The following is a 20,821-nucleotide window of genomic DNA, read 5'->3' on the forward strand; positions in this document are numbered from 1 at the left end:
TCCTCACATAATTCATTCTCCCTTTTCATATTTTCTGAACAGTCTTTGTTCTAACCTGGCCACACAACATCTCTGGTGGAGCAAGCTCCAATCAAACTGTTGGTGTAAGGCTCACAGATCCTGGGGCTGTTTCCTTTGGAAGACAGAAGGCTGAGGGAAGAGTTAATAGTAATGATTAAATCATGAGAGTGGATGGAAAGTCGTCATTTTCATTAGCATAGAGGGTCAATAACCAGAAGTCACAGAGTCAGAGGGGTCATGGATTTAATGTGACTGGTATAAGGATTAAAGGGGAGATGAGGACAAATTCTTTCACCCAGAGTTAATGGGTGTTTGGGTGTCCTGACCTCACTGCCCAAAAGATTGGTGGGGGGTGGGGGGGGTTGGGAGAGGTAGGCACGGATGAGCTTGATGCTGGTAAGCTGTAGGTAACGGAGGAAGACCTGAGAAGTGAGATTACCCTGGATACCTTTACTTTACCAGCACGGACTCAATCGACTGAGTGATCGTCGGTGCTGTAGACGTCTCTGATTCTACAATAACCCTGCTGGTGCGAAACTGGCAGCTTCTCTTCTCCCCGTCATCGATGGATCTCACTGCTTACTATATATTTAGTCAGTCTTCCCCGTCAACTTCATCAGCTGGATCAATGTGAAATATCCCAAAGTTACCGTTCAAACTTTAAATTACAACAAATCAGCAAAATTAGCTTTCTTACTTCATTGTGAACGATGTTACAGATGCACTGCCTTGTTTGAGGAAAAGCATGTTTTAAGATGGTGACTGTACTGGCTCCAGGACTGAAGTCTGATGTAAAACAAAGACAGCTAATGCTGGAAACCCTCAGCAGGGCAGGCAGCTGCAGTGGGGAGAAAAACCGAAAAGCTGCAGTTGCTTGTCCACTTCAGATGCTGCCTAACCTGCTGATTATTTCCAGCACGTTCTGTTTTGTGTTCGCATTTCCAGCATCTGTCATTTCACTGCTTTCGAATGTTGTTGGCTTTGGTAAACGCCTGTGTTACAGACGGGTTTGCATCCTGCAGATTAATCACTCACGTCGAATGGAATGTCACCGAGTGTCTGCCAGAGGCCTCCTCCACAAGGCACAGCAGGTGACGGCGAGTCTGCCCACCTGCCCACCCTGCATCCCACAGGCACTGAACAGCCTGACAACCTGGCCACAGACAAAGAGGGGGAAATGTCTGTCCAAAGCAGTGTTCATTAAACTAACCAAATAAATTGATTCAAGGGACTGCACACAGAACCCTAACCAGCCATACAGTACCTTGTTCCACGTGGCCAAAGCACAATTCTGAATTTTGTTTAAAATTCTTGTGAACCAGAGCTTGTTGATGAGTTTTCTAAAACAATTTCAGAATAGTAATGCACTGCTGTGAGGATCCTTACATCTTCAATCACACTCAGCCACGTACTGAGGAAGGGTCGAGCCTGCAGATCCTATGGTTTGCAATGGCCTTCACCAACCCTCGCTGCTAATAACAATGTGGTGACAAGCTTCCTGAAAGCTAAATGGTGTAAGTGCCTCCTTTGCTCGCAGAGAGGCAATCTAAACTGAGGCAACTGCTCCTGTGAACATCATCAGCATATCTGCCTTGCCAGGATATAATTCTTTCTTTTTTCTGACTATTTTGTTTTAACTCTTTGCTTGAAAACAATACTCTGACAGCCCAGCAGAGAGTTTAGACGCCTTCACCAAAGAGTTTGAGGACAAAGTTATCTGCTGATCTCAATATTCATTTAAGGTAGCACAAGCAGCTGTCCAGTCTCCCTGGTAACTGCATTAGTACATCATCACAGGATCCTGCACTCTGACCGGTTCTGTGAATCAGCTAAATGATCGGTGATCACTCCCATCTTCACCTACTTGCCTTCGATCCACATCCTTTTCCACCCCTACCCAATATCCACAAGTGAAGACAGTAGCCAGCTGGGCTCGGCGGTGTGTCACTGGAGCACAGCTTCCTTCCGTTAGTATTCCAGGCCCACTGGGATAGAAGCTGAAATTCCATCTGGTTTTTGCTTATTCTACCAGAGCATCATGTTAGAGAAGCACCTTTAGATGCCCAAATCCTTGTGTTTGTGCACAGCCACTAATCTTTCTGATTTGTCTTTCCTGGATTCAGATTAATTGTCAAATACACCAGGGAACAATGAAACTCCTTGGTCATGTGAAGCTCACAGAGTGAACAGTGTACATGGTAAAGGTTTGAAATGGCAAATGATTCAAGGTGGATGAACCCATGGTGGATGAACTTTAGCCAGTTCCACTCATTTATTTCATCCACCAATGACTCTTTGTAACTTCCCCATCTCTGTCCACAGAAAGATTACTTTACCTAAAACCTTAATTCTGATTCTCTGCGCAGATATTCTCCTTGACCTGCATTGGTCCACAATCCACAAACTTCACTTGATTCATCTGCGAGCTCTCTATGGGCGCAAAGCTGAGACACCAGAAAATGACCCTGATTCCTTCCATCCCAATTCTTGCCTCCAAGACAACTGCCAACCTGTGAAACAAAGTTAACTCCAATTCTATGCACTTTGGCTTTTGCTGATAACCTCTTTGTGAAACCTTTTCAAATGCCTTCTGGCAGCTCTGGGCAATATCTCATACTAACATCATCTGTGAGCACTCTCCTTCCACCACATTAGTGGCTTCAGAAGTTTCAAATCAGTTATTCAGAGATGAATCACTTCTCAAAACCCATGCTCCCTCTCAACCCTCAGTCAGGCAAGTTTCATGTCTGCTTGATGCAAGTGTCCAATATGAAATTATTTGGGATAGCTTCAATTCTTCCCACCAGCTCATTATCTTGCATCGAAGAGCAACTTCCTCCCACGTCAATCACATGAATGGTTTAAGTCAGGAATAAACCACACATTGAAAGGACTTGCTTTTCCGAAGTTGAAGTACATCGAGGAAAGGAATAGCGAGTTGTACCGTGCATTTATTTCTGTTACATCCATGATTGTCAACATTGCGTTTAAAATGAAGAGGCAGATAGTGGGTTGGACTAGTTTGCCTCATGAGGGAGAATGCTGCTGTGGCTCCCGGAAACAATAAAAGTCACATCAAAAATGTCACAACAGAGTTTACTTTGCATTATTTTCACAAAAAGCAAAAAGCAAGAGAAGTATTTGTCATGGACCAAAGCTCAGCATTCGAACTGAAAACATTGTTAACAGTCGCAAATTGTGACCATCACAAATAGAGTTCTTTCATTTTCCATAAAAGAGCGTTAATGCCACTGTGGCAAAAGGATTCGTCCTCTGATTTTAGGCCAAAGGATGAGTTCTTTGAATGTGAGTGGTGAATTGGGTACAAACTTAACAAATTGTGAGTTTTCATGCAACTTTTGTTAAGTTTTGTAATAAAAATATTCCTTGAAATAGTTATGAACAGTAATTTGTTCTTATTTGATTAATATGTTACGGGTTACACCAAATCTAAGCATGAATAATCATCCAGTAATCAACTTTAAATAATTAAACTAAATTTAAAACTCCACTTGCTAATCATTTGTTACATTGCTGTACTTCAGTTGTTTCAAACTAAATTTAAAAGTAATTGCCTGCAGATTTAAAATGCAGAACATTATTTTTCACGATTATACAACTGACAATTTTTTTCAGGAGTAGACGATGCCGACATCCAATTCCAAGCTGTTTCACATTCCTTGGAAATTCGACTGGAGACCTAGAGTCACACAGCACGGAAACAGGCCCTTCGGCCCAACTCATCCCTGCTGACCAAGAGGCCCCATTCAAGCTCGTCCCATTTGCCAGCATAACCTTCTAAACATTTCCAATCCTTGTATCTGTCCAACTGTCTTTTAATATTGTACCTGCCTTAACCACTTCCTCTGGCAGCTCATTACACATACATAGCATCTCCTGTGTAAAAAAAACTTGCCCCTCAAGTTCCTAATAAATCTTTCCCCTCTCACCTTAAACCTATGCCCTCTAGTTCTTGATTCCCCAACACTAGGAAAAAGACTGAATGCGCTCACCCCATCTATGCCCCTCACGATTTTATACACCTCCATAAGGTCACTTCTCAGTCTCCTGCACTCCTAGGAACAAAGTCCAGCCTGTCCAACCTCTCCCTATAACTCAGTCCCTCAAGTCCTGGCAACATCCTTGTAAATCTTCTGCACTCTCTCCAATTTAATCACATCTTTCCTACAGCAGGTCGACCAAAACCTAAAACAATATTCCAAGCACAGCCTCACCATTTTCTTGTCCAACGCATCATGACCTCCCTACTTTCATACTCAATGCCCTGACTGATGAAGGCCAGTGTGCCAAAAGCCTTCTTCATCACCCCGTCTCCCTGTGACTCACCTTTCAGGGAACCATGTACTTGTACTCCATGGTCCCTCTGTTCTACAGCACTCCCCAGGGCCCTGCTGTTCACTGTGAAAGTCCTACCTGGATTTGACTTTCCAAAATGTAACACCTCACATTTATCTGAATTAAACTGCATTTGCCATTCCTCAGCCCACTTATTCAGCTGATCAAGATCCCCTGTAATTTTTGATAACCTTCTTCACCGTCCACTGGACCACCTATTTACGTGTCATCTGCAAACTTACTAACCATGCCTTGTACATTCTTATCCAAGATATCGATATAGATGACAAACAACAATGGGGCCCAGCACCGAGCCGAGGCACACCACTCGCCACGGGCCACCAGTCCGAGAAACAACTTGCCACCCTCACCCCCTGCTCCCTACCAGCAAGCCAATTCTGTATCCAATTAGCCAGCTCTCCCTGGATCCCATGTGATCTAACTCTCCAGAGCAGCCTACCACGTAAAACCTTATCAAAGGCCTTACTAAAGTCCATACAGACCACATCTACCACCCTGCACTCATTGACCATCTTAGTTACATCATCAAAAAATTCAATCAAGTTCATAAGACCCAATCTCTCACGCACAAAGCCATGCTGACTACTCCTAATCAACCCATCTTTCCAGATGTACGTACATCTTATCCCTCAGAATCCTCTCCAGTAACTTACCTACCACAGATGTTAGAATTGCTGGTCCCCAGTTCCCGGGTTTTTCTTTGCCGCCCTTCTTAAATAAAGGCCCAACATTCTCTACCCTCTAGTCTACCGGCACCTCACCGTGGCTAACGATGATGCAAATATCTCAGCCAGGCCTCCCACAATTTTTTTTCCAGCCTCCCACAGTGTTCTTGGATGAACCTGGTCAGGCCCTGGAAATTTGTCTACCTTCATACATATTAAGATGTCCAGCAGCTCCTCTACTGTATTATGGACTATCCCCAAGATCTCCCATTTACTTTTCCTGGTTCCAAAGTCTTCATGTCTTTCTCCACTGTAAAAACAGAGGAGAAATGGACCCCGCCCATCTCCTGCGTCTCCACACACAGGTGTCCACTTTAGTCTTTGAGGGGCCATATTCTCTCCTGAGTCACTCTTTTTCCCTTAATATACCAATAAAATCTCTTTGGATTTTCCTTATCTTCTCCGCCAAAGCCATCTCACACCCCATTTTTGCCCTCCTGATTTCCTTGAGTACACTCCTCCTATACTCCTCCAGGGATTCACTTGATCCCAGTTGCCTGTACCTGACCAATGCCTCCTCCTTTCTCCTGGCCAGGGCTTTGATATCTCTCATCATCCACTTCCTGGCACTAGCCATGGTCATGCCCCGATACGGTCTCCGCAGGGCCGCACACGATCACATCGATCCTGCACAATGTTCCTCTTGGATCACTGTGGGGAACTTGGATGACATAGTCCTAGTACGCCCATCCTTGGTGCTCCCAAGGACTTCTTACAAGCATTATAATATTGTCTCGGTACCATCACCCAATCATGTTCCCCAACGACCAAAAGCCAATCTCTCACCTGCCAATAAAAGCTAGGCTCTGATGCCCCTCCATCTGGTCCCCCAGCCTCCTCGAGCCATAGACTGACCAAGGGCACGGACCCCATTTCCAACTACTGAAATGAGCACTGGGTCTTGTACAATTCTACTGCCTAGTCTCAAGTGACCACCCCCACCCAGAGCCACTTCCCTCAGCATCCATCTCACATTCTCAAAATGGTTAAAAGCTTTTAATGCTCGCCTGTGGCATCTTTATACCTAAAAATCATGAACTGTAAAACCTTCACCCCGGAGGCACAAATAGCAGCAGTCCCAAGCGGCAATAGCTACCTTGCACAGTGCTACTCCTCAAAGCACCATATTGGCTGTGAAGCACTTGGGGAAACTCCAGAAGGAATGTGAAAGATGCTATAGAAATGCAGATTTTTAGCAGAAACATAATGTAGCGATTAATTCAGGCTGACAGTCTGGCTGGCCTTGCAAACACAGCCAGCACCCACTACAGTGTTTGATACACGAGTGCAAAAGATGATATAGAACATAGAACAGTACAGCACAGAACAGGCCCTTCGGTCCACAATGTTGTGCCGACATAGCTAATCCCTCCTGCCTACAGAATGCCCATATCCCTGCATTGTCCTCTCATTCACATGCCCATCCAAGCCACTCTTCACTGGATGTGCTTACGATTCTGTCATCTTTGACTCAGGTTTTGTTAATTTTGGGGCAACTGGTGGACAGTCCAGGCTCTGGATATAATTTGACACTCGGGAGTTAAAAGTCCAAATGAACATACAAACCAGGCAGAGGAACAAATGGACTGATGGTCGTGGGTTAGACGACAAATGTCTCGAAAACCAAAGATTTGTCCAATTCCCCAGACTTTGAATTGACTGCCAGATATTGGTTATCCTTTAAAAAACTACAGTTAAAGACTTACTCTGAAAAAATAGTCCCTTATTTAAGTCAGCTTCATTAACTACAGCACAGATGCTGTCGTACTCAAGGGCGAGCTGAGAGCTGTCGATTCAGCAGTATGGAACTGGTGCCACTGCACAGATTTCTCTTCCCTCTCCTAGTTCTCCAGAACCAGCTGTTTCTTTGGACAGTCCTGTCCCTCCAATATCTCAACCAGGTGACCCCACTTCAACTTTAAAGAGAGACAGTGAGCACTGATAGGCTGCACAATGGAGCAAGGTCATCACAATCAGTCCAAAAAGCTCATCAACCTGACACACTAACCAGTTCTCTCTCCACAGATGCTAATTGACCAGCTGAGTATCTCCAGCATTTCCTGTTTTATAGTCAAACATAATCCTGCTTTTAACTGAAAGATGTTTATCACCAAAGGACCCCGGTTCCTTTTTTTTTCTAACCAAGGACATTCAGGTAAATGCTACAGACTAAAGTCTGCAGATTAAACACATCCTGGGTCATTCTGACCTGCAGTGTTCTCTCCTACTTGTCTTTATTCACAAGGTTACCAGAGGAACTCATCAGCTATTTGTTCTTGTATAAATAACAACGCATCTGCTTTGCGATGAGAAAATTTCACATTTCACCTGGCTAAAATATCACAATAACATTACAGCTGCAGTGTAAACACACTATTGGACAGCACGGGCATAACCCTCCCCACCATCGAGGATATCTTCAAGAGGCGGTGCCTCAAGAAGGCGGCATCCATCACTAGGGACCCTGACCACCTGGGACATGCCCTCTTCTCATTACTACCATCGGGGAGGAGGTATAGGAGCCTGAAGACCCACACTCAACGATCCAGGAACAGTTTCTTCCCCTCCGCCATCAGATTTCTGCACGGTCCATGATCCCAGGAACACTACCTCGTTATTCCTCTTTTGCACTATTTATTTTTGTAATTTGTAGCAATTTTATGTCGTGCACTGTACTGCTGCCGCAAACAACACATTTCACGTTGTGTAAGTCAGTGATAATAAACCTGATTCTGAAGGTTGGCAGCAAGACAGAGTTTCTGCTCTGGCATCATAAATGCCGAGAAGGTCTGACAAATTTCCTGGGCACTTTTTAAACTGAGTTTCCTCCTGCTGTGAGCAGGAGCCCACAGGCAGGGAGCTCGAGCTGTGTGCAATGTCCTTCCTTCTCCACAGCTCCTGAGTCACAGCAACACCTAGGCCATGACTCATGATGTCATTTGAAACTTGACTTCAACAAGGAAGTGACAATACCCCAGTCTGACTTCAGTTTCGTTTAGTACCTAGGCCACAGCTCTTTGGTGACATTTGAGGAACCCTTGGAGCTTTCTTGGAAACGCTGGAGTAGAACGATAGCACTCCCAAGTTCTTCCCTAAAGACATCCTTCAATCACAAGTAAATTTAAAATAAAACGAGGCACACATGTTCTGCCTTCACACGGGCATAAACAAGTGTCTCTACAGAATGCAATTAATTTATTCATTGTGTATAGATAATGTGAGTCAGGCCCATATGTCAATGTACCACTGGCTGCCAAACGTAAGGAGCCCCGGTTCGAAGCCACACTGTGCGAGGCAGGGATGGCCAGAGCGCGTCCACCTCCTCTCCAAGTGTGTCTGGTGGACGAGGGAAGGGCGAGGGACCGGGACACCAAATGCCCAGATCAGGCAACCCTGCAGGGGCTGAGGCACCCACCGTGCCCGGGCTGCCGTCAATTCCCATTGTCTTCAGGGGGCCCGGGAACCTCAGCGGCCGCTCCATCCCCACCGTGCGGACCCCCACCGCCCCGGCTCTGCCCACGCCCGCCCGGGTCGGCGTCGGCACCGGCTCCCGCATCTGCCCGGTGCCAGCTGCAACCTGACACATGCCCAGCAACACTCACCTTGCAGCGGCTGGTCCGGCCGCTCGGTGCCGGGCGCCCCGCCGGCGGCTGGGGCTGGGTCGGCGGTCAGCAGCTGGCCAGCGGTGCTGGTGTCCGGCGTGCTGCCGGCATTGCCGTAGCCCTCGGTGCCGTTCCAGCCCGCCGTGCCGGCCACGGGCCACGCCATGCACAGGATGACGAGGGTCAGCCTCCGCCCCGGCGGCCGCATGGTGCCGGGCTGCCCCGCCGCTCGCCGCTGCCCGCAGTCGGCTCGGTGCAGCCGCATCCCGGCCGGCCTGAGTGACAGCTGGTCCCGGGAGCCGCGGGCGGGGCCAAGGCGCGACCGACGGGCGGCTGGGCCAACCGCAGCGCGCGGGCCCGCGCCCGCAGCCAATTGGCATCGGGGAGCGGCGGGCCGGCGCCAATCAGAGGCCGGCGCGCAGCTAGCAGGATTCCCCCACCCCGCCCCCGCCCCAACAAATTAGGTGGAGGCGCGCACCGTCGAGGCGTCTGAAGTCGGAAGGTCAGATTAATTGGTGTTGGTTTATTATTGTCACTTGTGCCGAGGTCCAGTGAAAAACTTGCCTTGCAAACCCATCGTACAGGTCAATTCATTACACAGTGCAGTTACATTGAGTCAGTACAGAGTGCATTGAGGTAGTACAGGTAAAAACAATAACAGTACAAAGTGTCACAGCTACAGCGAAAGTGCAGCGCAATAAGGTGCAAGGTCACAAGGTAGATCGTGAGGTCATAGTCCATCTCATCGTATCAGGGAACCGTTCAATAGTCTTATCACAGTGGGGTAGAAGCTGTCCTTAAGGCTGGTGGGACGTGCCCTCAGGCTCCTGTATCTTCTACCTGATGGAAGAGGTCAACATTCGGGTCAAAATCCTGCATCAGGCATTTGACCACCTTCCCCAACATTTTGACCCATTTGAGGCGTGGAGGCTGGAATCATCAACGTGAAATGTTAACTCTGTTTCTCTCTTCACAGCTGCTGTCTGACAGGTGGAGAATTTCCATCACTTGCCGTTTTATTTGAGATTTCCAAAATCTGGAGCATTTTGCTTTTGTTTTGAAAAGGATACAGTCAGTGGTTCAGCCCCTGTGAAAAGAAATGTTGGCCTCGGGTGCAAATCTAGACCCACAGACTTTCATCTACAAGTAATTTTTGGAAAACAAATGTACTGTATGAGTCATGCCCTGAACATAGAATAATTTACCTCATAGAGGCTACTTCAGGAACAGGCCACCAGACAAGGATCAGTGGGGTAAGATCTACATAAAGTTCAGTGTGGGACTATAATCCAAATGAGACTAGGAGTGGTCATAGAGCTGAAGTTCAAACTGTTATCTCTCTACTGAGAAGCAGCAACGTGTCATCTATTAACAGGTTTCAGCAGATCAGAATTGATCTTTAAATAGTTACAGTGTTAAAAAGAAAGGATATTAACTCGATCCCACCTCTACAAATCATCAGCCATCATAGTGCTCATTTCTTTCACCACTTTTGCCCCTAGGAAAGTCCCTGGGGAGACGTAAACTCACAGTGGAGTCTTCATGTTCAGCATTACTGTGATGAAAATAGTCACGAGAAGGTAATTGGTTGGAGGCAAAGGTCCAGATCTATTCGTAGGAGAGAATTTGGGGACTGGGGTGGAGGCTTGTGCTTCCTGTCTGAAAAAGAAGAGGTGAGCACCACAATGGATTGAGGATTTGCAGAGGTTGGGGACTGTGAGACATTCAGTTCATAATCCGTGTCTCTATTTCCTGTCAGTCTCCCTGGTGATCCTTTAGTTCTGGTGAAGGGTTAATGAACATGTTAAGACCCCTGCAGATTTTGGTCAATTCACTTGCAACATTCTCCTTTATTGGGGTACAAGAACAAGAAATTCCCGATGATCCTTTATGGGACATTGGTTCAGCCGACACTGGAGTATTTGCCTGGTGTGGGTTCCACACTTTAGGCAAAATGCAAAGGCTTTGATCTGGGATTTGGAGAGATTTACTCACTGCAGGGATGAGGTACTTTAGTTATTGGATAGGTTGGAGAAGCTAGAGTTGTTCTTCTTGGAACAGAAGAGGTTGTGATAGAAGCCACCCCTCAGCAGGGTAGATGCAGGGAATCTATTTCCATTGGCAGAAGAGTAAGGAAACAAGAGAGAGAGAATGGAGGTGAATGGCAAAAGAACCTAAAGTGAGATGAGGAAAAACTTCTTTACGTGGCGGGTGACTGGGGCCCAGACTGCACGACGGGGAGGTGTGGAGGCACGGTCAACTGTAGCGGTCAACGGAGACCTGGATATACATCTGAAAGGGCAGTACCTGCAGACTTGTGGGGAGAGACTGGGAGAGAAGGACTCGCTGGAATGTCCTGCATAGTGCCAATCCATTCTGTGATTCTATTGATTCAGATTTGCTGTAATTATATTGTTCCTACTTTTTAATGAACATTTCATCAATACATCAAAGTACATATGCAGGGCCACAGGTCTGACAAAAAGAACAGTCTTCAAAACATTTTGAAATCAAAAATATAACAGACCGAAATTTGGTAATCATTTCGTGCTAAAACCAATTCCTGCTTTCGCAGAGACCTGGTGTAGTTTCCAATACCTGACTGGATACTGGAGTGGACAGAGGATTCTGCTGTCCAGAGGACTACTGTGTATTAACCACAGCCTCAATGGCAAATCCTTTATTCTGGGGAATAATTCATTCCAAACTCCTCCAGGAAGATGGATTCAAATGGTTTTTTGCACTATAAAACAAAAAGTGAACGATTCTTAACCAAGGAAAGATTTTTAAACAGGCAGACTGCATCCCTGGGCTTCTCCACAAATGCTGCCTGGCCTGCTGAGTTCTTCCAGCATCATAGTGATTTTCATCAAGATTCCACAAATGTGCAGTCGTTTGTTTCTCTCGAAGGAAAGATTCTGATACATAAAAGAAGCTTCAAGAATGTATTTGTTTTTTTGTATGTAATTTTCTGAAGCTTGAACTCATGAGATGTCAGGCTCCTGATAAGAGGAGTTTTGTCTTGAGAGCCGGGAGTAGAAGGAATTTGCAGATGAGGCCACGTGGGCTGCAGCACCCCTGCAGGTACGACTGCCTGAGAGTTGTTAAATTCAATTCTTCCAGTGCCGGAACATAAAACACTGTTTCCTCATCCACCCTATCCAATTTTCCACTTTCCTGATGCATAGCTGTGAGTTATTTGAACCTGTTTAAATAAATTGTCCTTGATGGTGCCAGCAAAATGCAAGGTATAACTCACTGTCCGTTCCAGGGACGTATTAAATTTGTCATCCTGAAGTCACCCAGCGAGGCTGGCAGACTCCCCTCTCTGAGAAACATGAATGAATCCTCTATATTGTAATGGAATTCCAAGCGTCATTATCCGGTGCAGACCAATTTATTAAATTCAATTTCACTCTGGAACATACATCTTCTGGGTTGCAATTTCATTATTAACAATGCTCTAACTTGTCTAAAGCTGACCACACTCTCAGTTTTCTTTCATTCATCTGCCCCAGTTCGATGTCCTCCTACGTCACTTCATCGCAGAGGAGCAGGCCATTCGACCCATTGAACTGCCCCACATTCATTCAGAAGTTGGATGACCTGTGCCTTTGCTTCATTTAACCACTATCACTCTCAGTGGCTGAGCCTAACTATACTTTTCTGCCCAGTTGTTGTTGTTATCAAGTTTTATTTTTTATTTGTTTTATTTACAGCATGGTAACAGGCCCTTCTGGCCCAACGAGTCCGCGCCGCCCATTTTGAACCCAATTATCCTACCCGTACATCTTTGCAATGTGGGAGGAAACCAGAGCACCCGGAGGAAACCCACGCAGACACGGGAGAACGTACAAACTCTTTACAGACAGTAACAGGAATCAAACCCCGATCGCTGGCGCTGTAATAGCGTCCCGCTAACTGCTACGCCACGTGCCGTGGTAACAGAAAACATCAGATTAATATTAATTTAGCAGGATGCAGAAATACGTGTTTCTGTCTGGGAGGCTAAGATGAAGTATCGGCGCAAAGGTTAACTTGACTTTGAAGTGATGGTACTCATTGGTGACTTGAAACCAACCTGGCTGTGAAGATCTCTTGATCTCAGAATCATTGGTTGCAGTCAGGTATTGGCTCAAGGCACAGCTCTGGGATCAAGGCACAGGGATGTCATCAAGCAGAATGAGCAGCCAATCACATTGAATTATTCTCACAGCACACCAAAACAAACAAAACACAGTTTCTAAGGAACTCTTTAAGCATCTTATGCAGTGCAAAACATAAGTTGTACATAGCTGTGAGATCCAAGTAAAATCCTGAAATAATTAATGGACTGAATGCAAATTTCCACATATAAGATTAATGACTTCAAGATTTTCCAAACAATAATTATGGCCATTAAAAACTTAGTTGCAGCTCCTAAAAAAAAGATACATTATTCCATAATGAGAATAGTTCATAAATACCTGAAATTCTCATCAGTTTACTGACTCGCCTCAACTATAAATATTGATGAAGGTTGCAATGCAGTGCATACCTTAAAAAAAACAGCAAATCACAGCCAGTAACTTCAGAGTTTTCTCCATTAAGCTGAGTGTCTGCAGGCTCCAGAACTTCCTGTCAAGTTTCAATATTAATACAGTGGGTGCTGAGGGTCTTTTGTCATTTTCAGCATAAATTCCAGACTATTATGTATTCTGATTCCTGTCAGATATGAGAGAATTTTATACATTAATGAATTATTTACATGGTATCTGCCATACACAAAACCTACCCACCAATATGTCATGCATAAAGTGTGGTTGGCCAGACTGCAATCAAAAGGAATCCCAACCGAATCCCTTCTGTTACCCAAAGGTCTTGGAGCCAGCTTTAATCTCAGGGGAATTTTGCACATGGAGTGACATCTGCAGTACACATCCTGAAATAAGCAAGTTTATCCAAGTCAAGATAACATAGTTGTCCATTCAGCTGCCTTTCATGTGGATGAACCAGCAGTGTGTGGTGAACAGAAGTTGGCTGCTTTTGGCCACTATCAATCCAACAATAACAGCAGCAGATCACAGCTGAAGTTGGTAGTAAAGTCTCAAGTCTGGAGTTTTGCAATAATCAGTGTCAGAGAAAAACAAAGTTGGAAAAGCCCCCACCCCCCGTGTCCCTTTCTGAACTTTATTGAACCTTTTAAAATCTGTTGATGCAAATAGTCATTGTGTGGGGCATTATTCATTATTGTTAATGCAAATATTCACTGCTGTACAGTTAATGTTACAGATGGATTCCATATGAAATTTCCAAGACTGCACTGCTGTCCTGACACTGCTCCATCTTGTGTTTCTTCTCAGTCATTGCATCGTTACTTGGTGCCTGGCTTTCCCAGGGACCACCATGGTTACCTTATCCAAATATCTCTTGGTTTTAGCTCATTCCTATTCATCCCTGCTCTGCTGCTCTTTGTCTGTCCCTCCCGTTCTCTGTCCGCTTCTGGTGTTCTCACTATTCTCTGAGTCACCTTGCCATCCTCTTATTGTCTTTAGCAATGCTCCTGGTCTCTGGTTACTTACGTAAATCAATTAAAATAAAAATGGCTCATTTTTACCACTTCTTTCTCCCTGTATCTGTCCCTCAGGCAATTCTTTGGATCTCCCTCAGTCCACCTCTCTCAGTCCATCTCTCTCTCTCTCTCTCTCTCTCTCTCTCTCTGTCTCAAAGCAATCAATTTTTATTTTCATTGGGCTTCATGCAAGTGAAATTCAGCAGTTTCTGTAAAAAGTCTGTAACAGCAGTTTGTATCGAGGTGGCAAGGTGAAAATCTCCTGCTTCTACTGCTCTGTCTGACTGAGCAGAGTGGGCCATTCTCTCCAGACGTTAGAACAATGAGAGGTAATCTTACAGGACTGGTAGATGCAAGGGAGGGATGCAGAACCAGAGGCCATGGTCTCAGGATAACGGAATGCCCATTTAAAACTATATGAAGAACTTGTTTTCTCATGGGGTTGTGAATCATTGTGATTCTCTGCTCCGGATACTGCATTATGAAGCATGTGCTGTGGACAGATTTGTGGATTATTGGAAATCAAGGGTTTTGGGAAACAGGAAGGAAATGGAGTTGAAGCTTTAGATCAGATGAGCTGTGATCTTATTGGATGGGAGAACGAGTTTCAAGAGGCCAAATGGCCTTGTCCTGCCCCTATTTCTGATGATCACTGACGGTTCTTGTCCCAGTGCACACTTAGTGTAAATGCTGTTCCTACATCGGAAGTGAAACTACTGGGTTTCAGTTTACTTGAAAACGCCAACTGCAGTTTTAACTGGAATTCCAAATAAAATAAACTCTGAAATTTAATATGTTGCTATGATCTAACTGCTTTGAAGCAGTGATCTTGATTGTGGACCCTTTGGATGCATTTTTAGAGCCATCAACCTTCCTTGGAGAGGGGAGGTTGTTGTCAGCTTTTATGTTATCGTTCTCCAGGTTAGTAGAAAAATTTAAATAGTTTAGCATACATACAGCTATTGGATGTTCCTGCCACATTGTCAATTCTCTACGTGAAGGAATATTTTATTAAGATAAATAGAAGGTCATTGACTTGTAACATTCACTCTGTAAATCTTACCACAGGTGCCAAGGATTTCCTACATTTTCTGATTTTATTTTTTTTCTTTTCCATAGGAGGTTTATTCAATGATTAGAGCATCACATGATTACAATACTACAGTATTCCATGACTCACACTATTTACAGTCAGTAGCTTCAAATTACTACACAGTTATCTCCATCCAGAACGCACTCGAGTCCCTGTGGTGTCCACTCATCCTGGAAAGCCCCCAGTGTACCCGTGGATACCACGTGCTCCTTCTCCAGAGAAACACGGACATGGACATAACCCCAATGTACCTGTGGCTACCACGTGCTCCTTCTCCAGAGACACACGGACATGGACATAACCCCAATGTACCTGTGGCTACCACGTGCTCCTTCTCCAGGGACACACAGACACGGACATAACCCCAATGTACCCGTGGCTACCGTGTGCTCCTTCTCCAGGGACACACGGACATAACCCCAATGTACCCGTGGATACTGCGTGCTCCTTCTCCAGGGACACACGGGCATGTACATAACCCCAATGTACTCGTGGATACCGTGTGCTTCTTCTCCAGGGACACAGGGGCACGGACATAACCTCAATGTACCCGTGGATACCGCGTGCTCCTTCTCCAGGGACACATGAGCATGGACATAACCCTGGAAGAGGGGCAGGCAATCGGCTCGGACAGAACTGTTGACTGTCCGTTGCCTAGACCTATGGTTGGCCGCTTTGGCCAGGCCCAGGAGCAAACCCAACAAGGAGATTTTCTGTTTGTATTAACACCTCCAACGATATATTGCTTGTGACATAAAAGTGAATTTGGACTGATGAAACACATGCCTGAATCCTCCTTACTGTTTGGCAGTGGTTCTGTAGAGGACTACCAGCAAGATGCTCTGTGTGGGTAAACTTTTTTCTCTCTGCACCAAACTGCGGAAATCAGAGGCAAGCTGGGGATTGGCACACCAGTGCTACCGACTCCACTCCGACACTCAACTCAGCAACGAGTCCAGGGCTGGAACGTAAACATCCTTAGCTCAGGGGCCGGAGGCACTCCGCATCTACCTCTCAGTGTGTGTCAGTGAGGACAGCTGCAGGTAGCTTGGCCCCATTTGTTCATTACCATGGATACGTCATTAGTGTTTTTCTAATTATATATACTATTAATTCCTCGATGAATTTATATAACAAATGTATTCTTAAGTACATTTATTATTTTTATTTTGTTTTACTTATTTTGGTTCTTTTAAATTATTTTGAACAGTTTTAATATTGCTAATCATAGAGGAACTTAAACAGTTCAAAGGCCTTTGGTAACAGACTGAGTGCAGGAATCCCCACCTGAGGCCTAGTTGTCACTTGTGACTGCTTATCCTTCTGGTCAATCACAGCAGCCAAGCTTGCAAGATACCAGAACCCACATAGCCACGCAAAGTAAGTCCAGCCATGCGAATAGCGCGGAAAGTGGGTCAGATCGTGCACTACCTGCCCATCAGCTGAGAGGTTGTGACATGAATAAAAACAGAAAATGTTGGAAAAACTCTGCAGGTCAAGTAGCATCTGTGGAAAGAGAAACCGTCTGAGATCCTTCACCAGAACCGAGAAAGAATAAACAAGTTAGACTGGGAGGAAATGAAGATGGGGAAGGGCAATGATGGGAACAGGGAAATGTCTGTAATAGGGTGTGGAGCATCTCTGTTCAGTCCACTGGAGTGACCCTGACAGAAGTTCATAGATTATGAGAGGCATAGGTAGAGCAGACAGCCGGTATCTTTTTCCCAGGGTGGAAATGTCTCATACTAGAGGGCATGAATTTAAGGTGAGAGGGGGTAAGTTCAAGGGAGGTGTGCAGGGCAAGTATTTTACACAGAGAGTGGTGGGTGCCTGGAATATGCTGCTAGGGGTGGGAGTGGAGGCAGATACGATAGAGGGGTTTAAGAGGCTCTTAGACAGCCACATGAATGTGCAGAGGATGGAGGGGTATGGACACTGTAGGCAGGAGGGACTAGTTTAGTTAGGCATTTAAAACTTTATTTATACAACATGGTAACAGGCCCTTCTGGCCCAACGAGGCCATTCACCCAATTACACCCATGTTAACCAATTAACCCATACGTCTTTGGAATGTGGGAGGAAATTGGAGCACCCGGAGGAAACCCACGTCGGAAATAGATAGGGACCACAGTGGTAGTTGATTTATTATTGTCACGTGTACCGAGATACACTGAAAACCTTTGTTTGTGTGCCATTCAGACAGATCATTTCAAACATCAGTACTTCAAGATAGTACAAAAGGAAAACATAACATAATGCAGAATATAGTATTACAGACGCAGGGAAGGTGCAGTGCAGGCAGACAATAAGGTGCAAGGGCCACGATGAGATGAATTGAGAGATCAAGAGCTCACTTTTATCGTCTGCAGCCTGACCTGCTGAGTATTTCCAGAATGTTCGATCTTTGTTTTAGCAACCTGTTCTCTCGTTCTCATTCCTGGTGAACGGTCTCAAACTTGAAATGTTAACTGTTTCTTTGCCCGCAGGTGCGACCTGACCTGCTGAGTGTTCCAGCATTTTCTGTTTTTATTTCAGATTTCCACCCTGGGTTTTTTATTAATTTTCAAGTTGTGACATTAAAGCAGACTTCAGCCCACCTGAAACGTTTGTACACATCCGCAGATTAAAATAAATCAATAGATACTCGACAGCTCTGTCATAGTTCACTCGTTCAGATACAAGTTGAACTATTTTTCAAAGTGCAGTAAGATGCAGCACAAATTCATATCACGTCTCCAGCTGTTGTCCATATATTATGGGCAAGTAAACAACTTGTACAAGTTCAGCGATAAGTTCTGTGGCGTGGTCAGACCCACATGTGAAAGGCTGCACATGCAAGAAGAATGGATGATAGTTTTGGTTTATCTTTACATTTCCTGTGGCAGTCTGCTTCTGGCAGTCAGCACTGCCAAGGGGGTCAATTACATTAGACTCTCTGAAACATGTAATACACAGCATTTGCGACATTGGATTAATTTTATCTTTGCCAGCTTTCCACAGCAACACACATTTCTGTCCAAGGAAGACCGAGGTTCTGCTGAGGGAGTGTGAGCAATCGGGGTCCAACTTACAAAGCAGAACTGCAAAATTATAACTTCTGGAACACTACCTGAGCCACATGCAAATTGGCACTGGATCAGTAAGATCAGAGAGCTGACTGCTTGGCTCAAAGATTGGTGAGTGAGCCCTAACTATTCACAAGCTGTGTCAACAATTCAGCTGAGGGGACCAAGTTTAGTACTTCCAAGTCTGCTGATAACACAATACCAAGTGGTGATGTGGAGCAGTGATTGGATGCCAAAGAGGCTTCAATGGGATATAGAACAGCTGAGTGAATGGGCAACAACATGGCAGATTGCCATATTTCCTTGTGACATAGGAGGCTGTTCAGCCCATCAAGTCCATGCCAGCTGACAGAGAAAGCTCTTTCCCTCACTAGCTTTACCTATAAACTGTTCTCCCTACACAACCTATGAGGGGTGGGGCCTGGAGGGAGAGGGGCAAAGCTTGAAGAGAGGGGGGTGGGGCCTAGAGAGAGAGGGGTGGGGCCTGGAGAGAGAGGGGTGGGGCCTGGAGGGATATGGGCCGAATGCAGGAAATTGAGACCAGCTGGGTGGGCACTGTGGTCGGCATGGACTGGTTGGGCCGAAGGGCCTGTATCCGTGCTGTATTGCCGCTGTTCAATAGACACATAAATTGACAGGGAATGGAGGGATGTGGACCATGTGCAGGCAGAAGGGATTAGTTTAATTTGGCATCGTGTTGGTACAGACATTGTGGGCTGAAGGGCCTGTTCCTGTGCTGTCCTGTTCTATGGTCTATGGTCTATGGACTCTATACTCATTAATTCCACCCGGATTCTACCACTTATTTACACAGAAGTGACAATTTAGAACAGTCAATTACTGTCCCAACCCCACGTCTTTGGGATATGGAAGGAAAGCGGGGTACCCTGAGGAACCCCACGTGGTTACAGGGAGAACATGCAAACTCCACACAGACAGCACCCGAGGTCAGGATTGAACCTGGATCACCGGAGCTGTGAGGCTCTACTGGCAATGTAACATGGGAGGAGGTGGTCATTCACTTCAGTGGAAAAGAACAGAAATACTTAGTATGTTTTAAATGGTGGTTGGCTGGGAGATGTTAATGTTCTCGTACATACATCACTGAAAGCTGACATGCAGCTGCAACAGGTAGTCAGTAAGGCAACTGGTATGTTGGCCTTTAATGTAAGAGAATTTGAGGAAAAATGCGTAAGTGTCCTATTATGACTAAATAATGTCCTGGTGATACCACACCTTTGTATTGTGTGCAACTTGGTCTCCTTACCTAAAACTTTATCACAGAGCGAGTACAGTGGAACATCATCAGACTGGTTCTGGGGATGGCAGATCTGACACATGATGAAGTGATTGTTAGGCAGGGACACAATTATACAAAGTTTAGAATGGGAGGTGATCTCACTGAAACATAGAATGTTCTTGGAAGGCACGATAGGGTGGATCTAGGGAGGAATTTTCCCTGTTTGAGAAGTCTCGAACCAGGGATCACAGTCTCAAAATAAGGGGTAGACCTTTCAAAACTGAAATAAGGAGAAATTTCTTCATTTGGGGAGTGGAGAATCTTTGGAATTCTCTGCTCCTGAGGGCTCTGGAAGTTCAGTCACTGAGTTCATTCAAATAGCCATAGATTTCTGGATATTGAGGACATGAAGAGATATTGGGATCGGCAGGAAAATGGTGTGTGAGGTGGAAGATCAGTAAAGATCTTGTTGATTTGTGGAGAGGATTGAGGGGGCTGAATAGCCTACTCCTGCTCTTATTTCTTATGGTTTTAGTTTTAATTGGATTTCAATTCAAGGGGCATCAACATCAGTAATGGGAAGGAGGGTGCTACTCTTTTAGGGACAGGCTTCACCTGCACTGGGCTTGTGTTCCAGCAACTGAAGTTAATAAGGAAGCAGATAAAGCCTAACTAGCCAGTGAGATGGAGGGTTTTGGTGAGAGGAAACTTAGAAAATTAAAGAGAAAGAACAAGGCACTGGTGTTGCATGATATTGGTCAGAGTCTGTCAAGAAGGGGCGGTGTGTGCAAACATATACCTCCAATAGGAGTCAGAGCAGGGAAAATGATAAAAGTGATAACAAATGAAGGTTTCTTATCTGAACACATGCAGCCTTGGTACCACCATAGCTGAATTAACGGCATAAATGGACATAACTGGAATGACAACCTAATAGCCGCTATAGAGATATGGTTGCAAAGTGACCAAGGTTGTGATAGAGGAGATGGACAAAATGGAGAAGATGATACCATTGCCCTTAGAGCAAGGAATGGACAATGACAGTAAAGAACAAAATCTTAGAGAAGACAGTCAGAAATAGAATCAGTTTGGTTTGAACTAAGAAACAACAAGGGGCAGAAGATGTTGGTGGAAGTTGTCAATAGGC

General features: G+C 45.3%; 1 protein-coding gene across 1 annotated transcript in view; it reads right to left on the reverse strand.

The window, feature by feature from the left end:
• LOC127582148 (multiple epidermal growth factor-like domains protein 9) overlaps positions 1-8,994 on the reverse strand; it is a 199,302-nt gene extending 190,308 nt beyond the window's left edge. Inside the window, exon 1 of the mRNA XM_052037198.1 lies at positions 8,726-8,994. Coding sequence (XP_051893158.1) covers positions 8,726-8,990 — 265 coding nt within the window. The 5' untranslated portion in view covers positions 8,991-8,994. The remainder of the gene's footprint in view (positions 1-8,725) is intronic.
• Positions 8,995-20,821: the final 11,827 nt, after the last annotated feature.

This window comes from Pristis pectinata, chromosome 23 (genome assembly GCF_009764475.1).
Source record: "Pristis pectinata isolate sPriPec2 chromosome 23, sPriPec2.1.pri, whole genome shotgun sequence".
NCBI lineage: Eukaryota > Metazoa > Chordata > Chondrichthyes > Rhinopristiformes > Pristidae > Pristis > Pristis pectinata.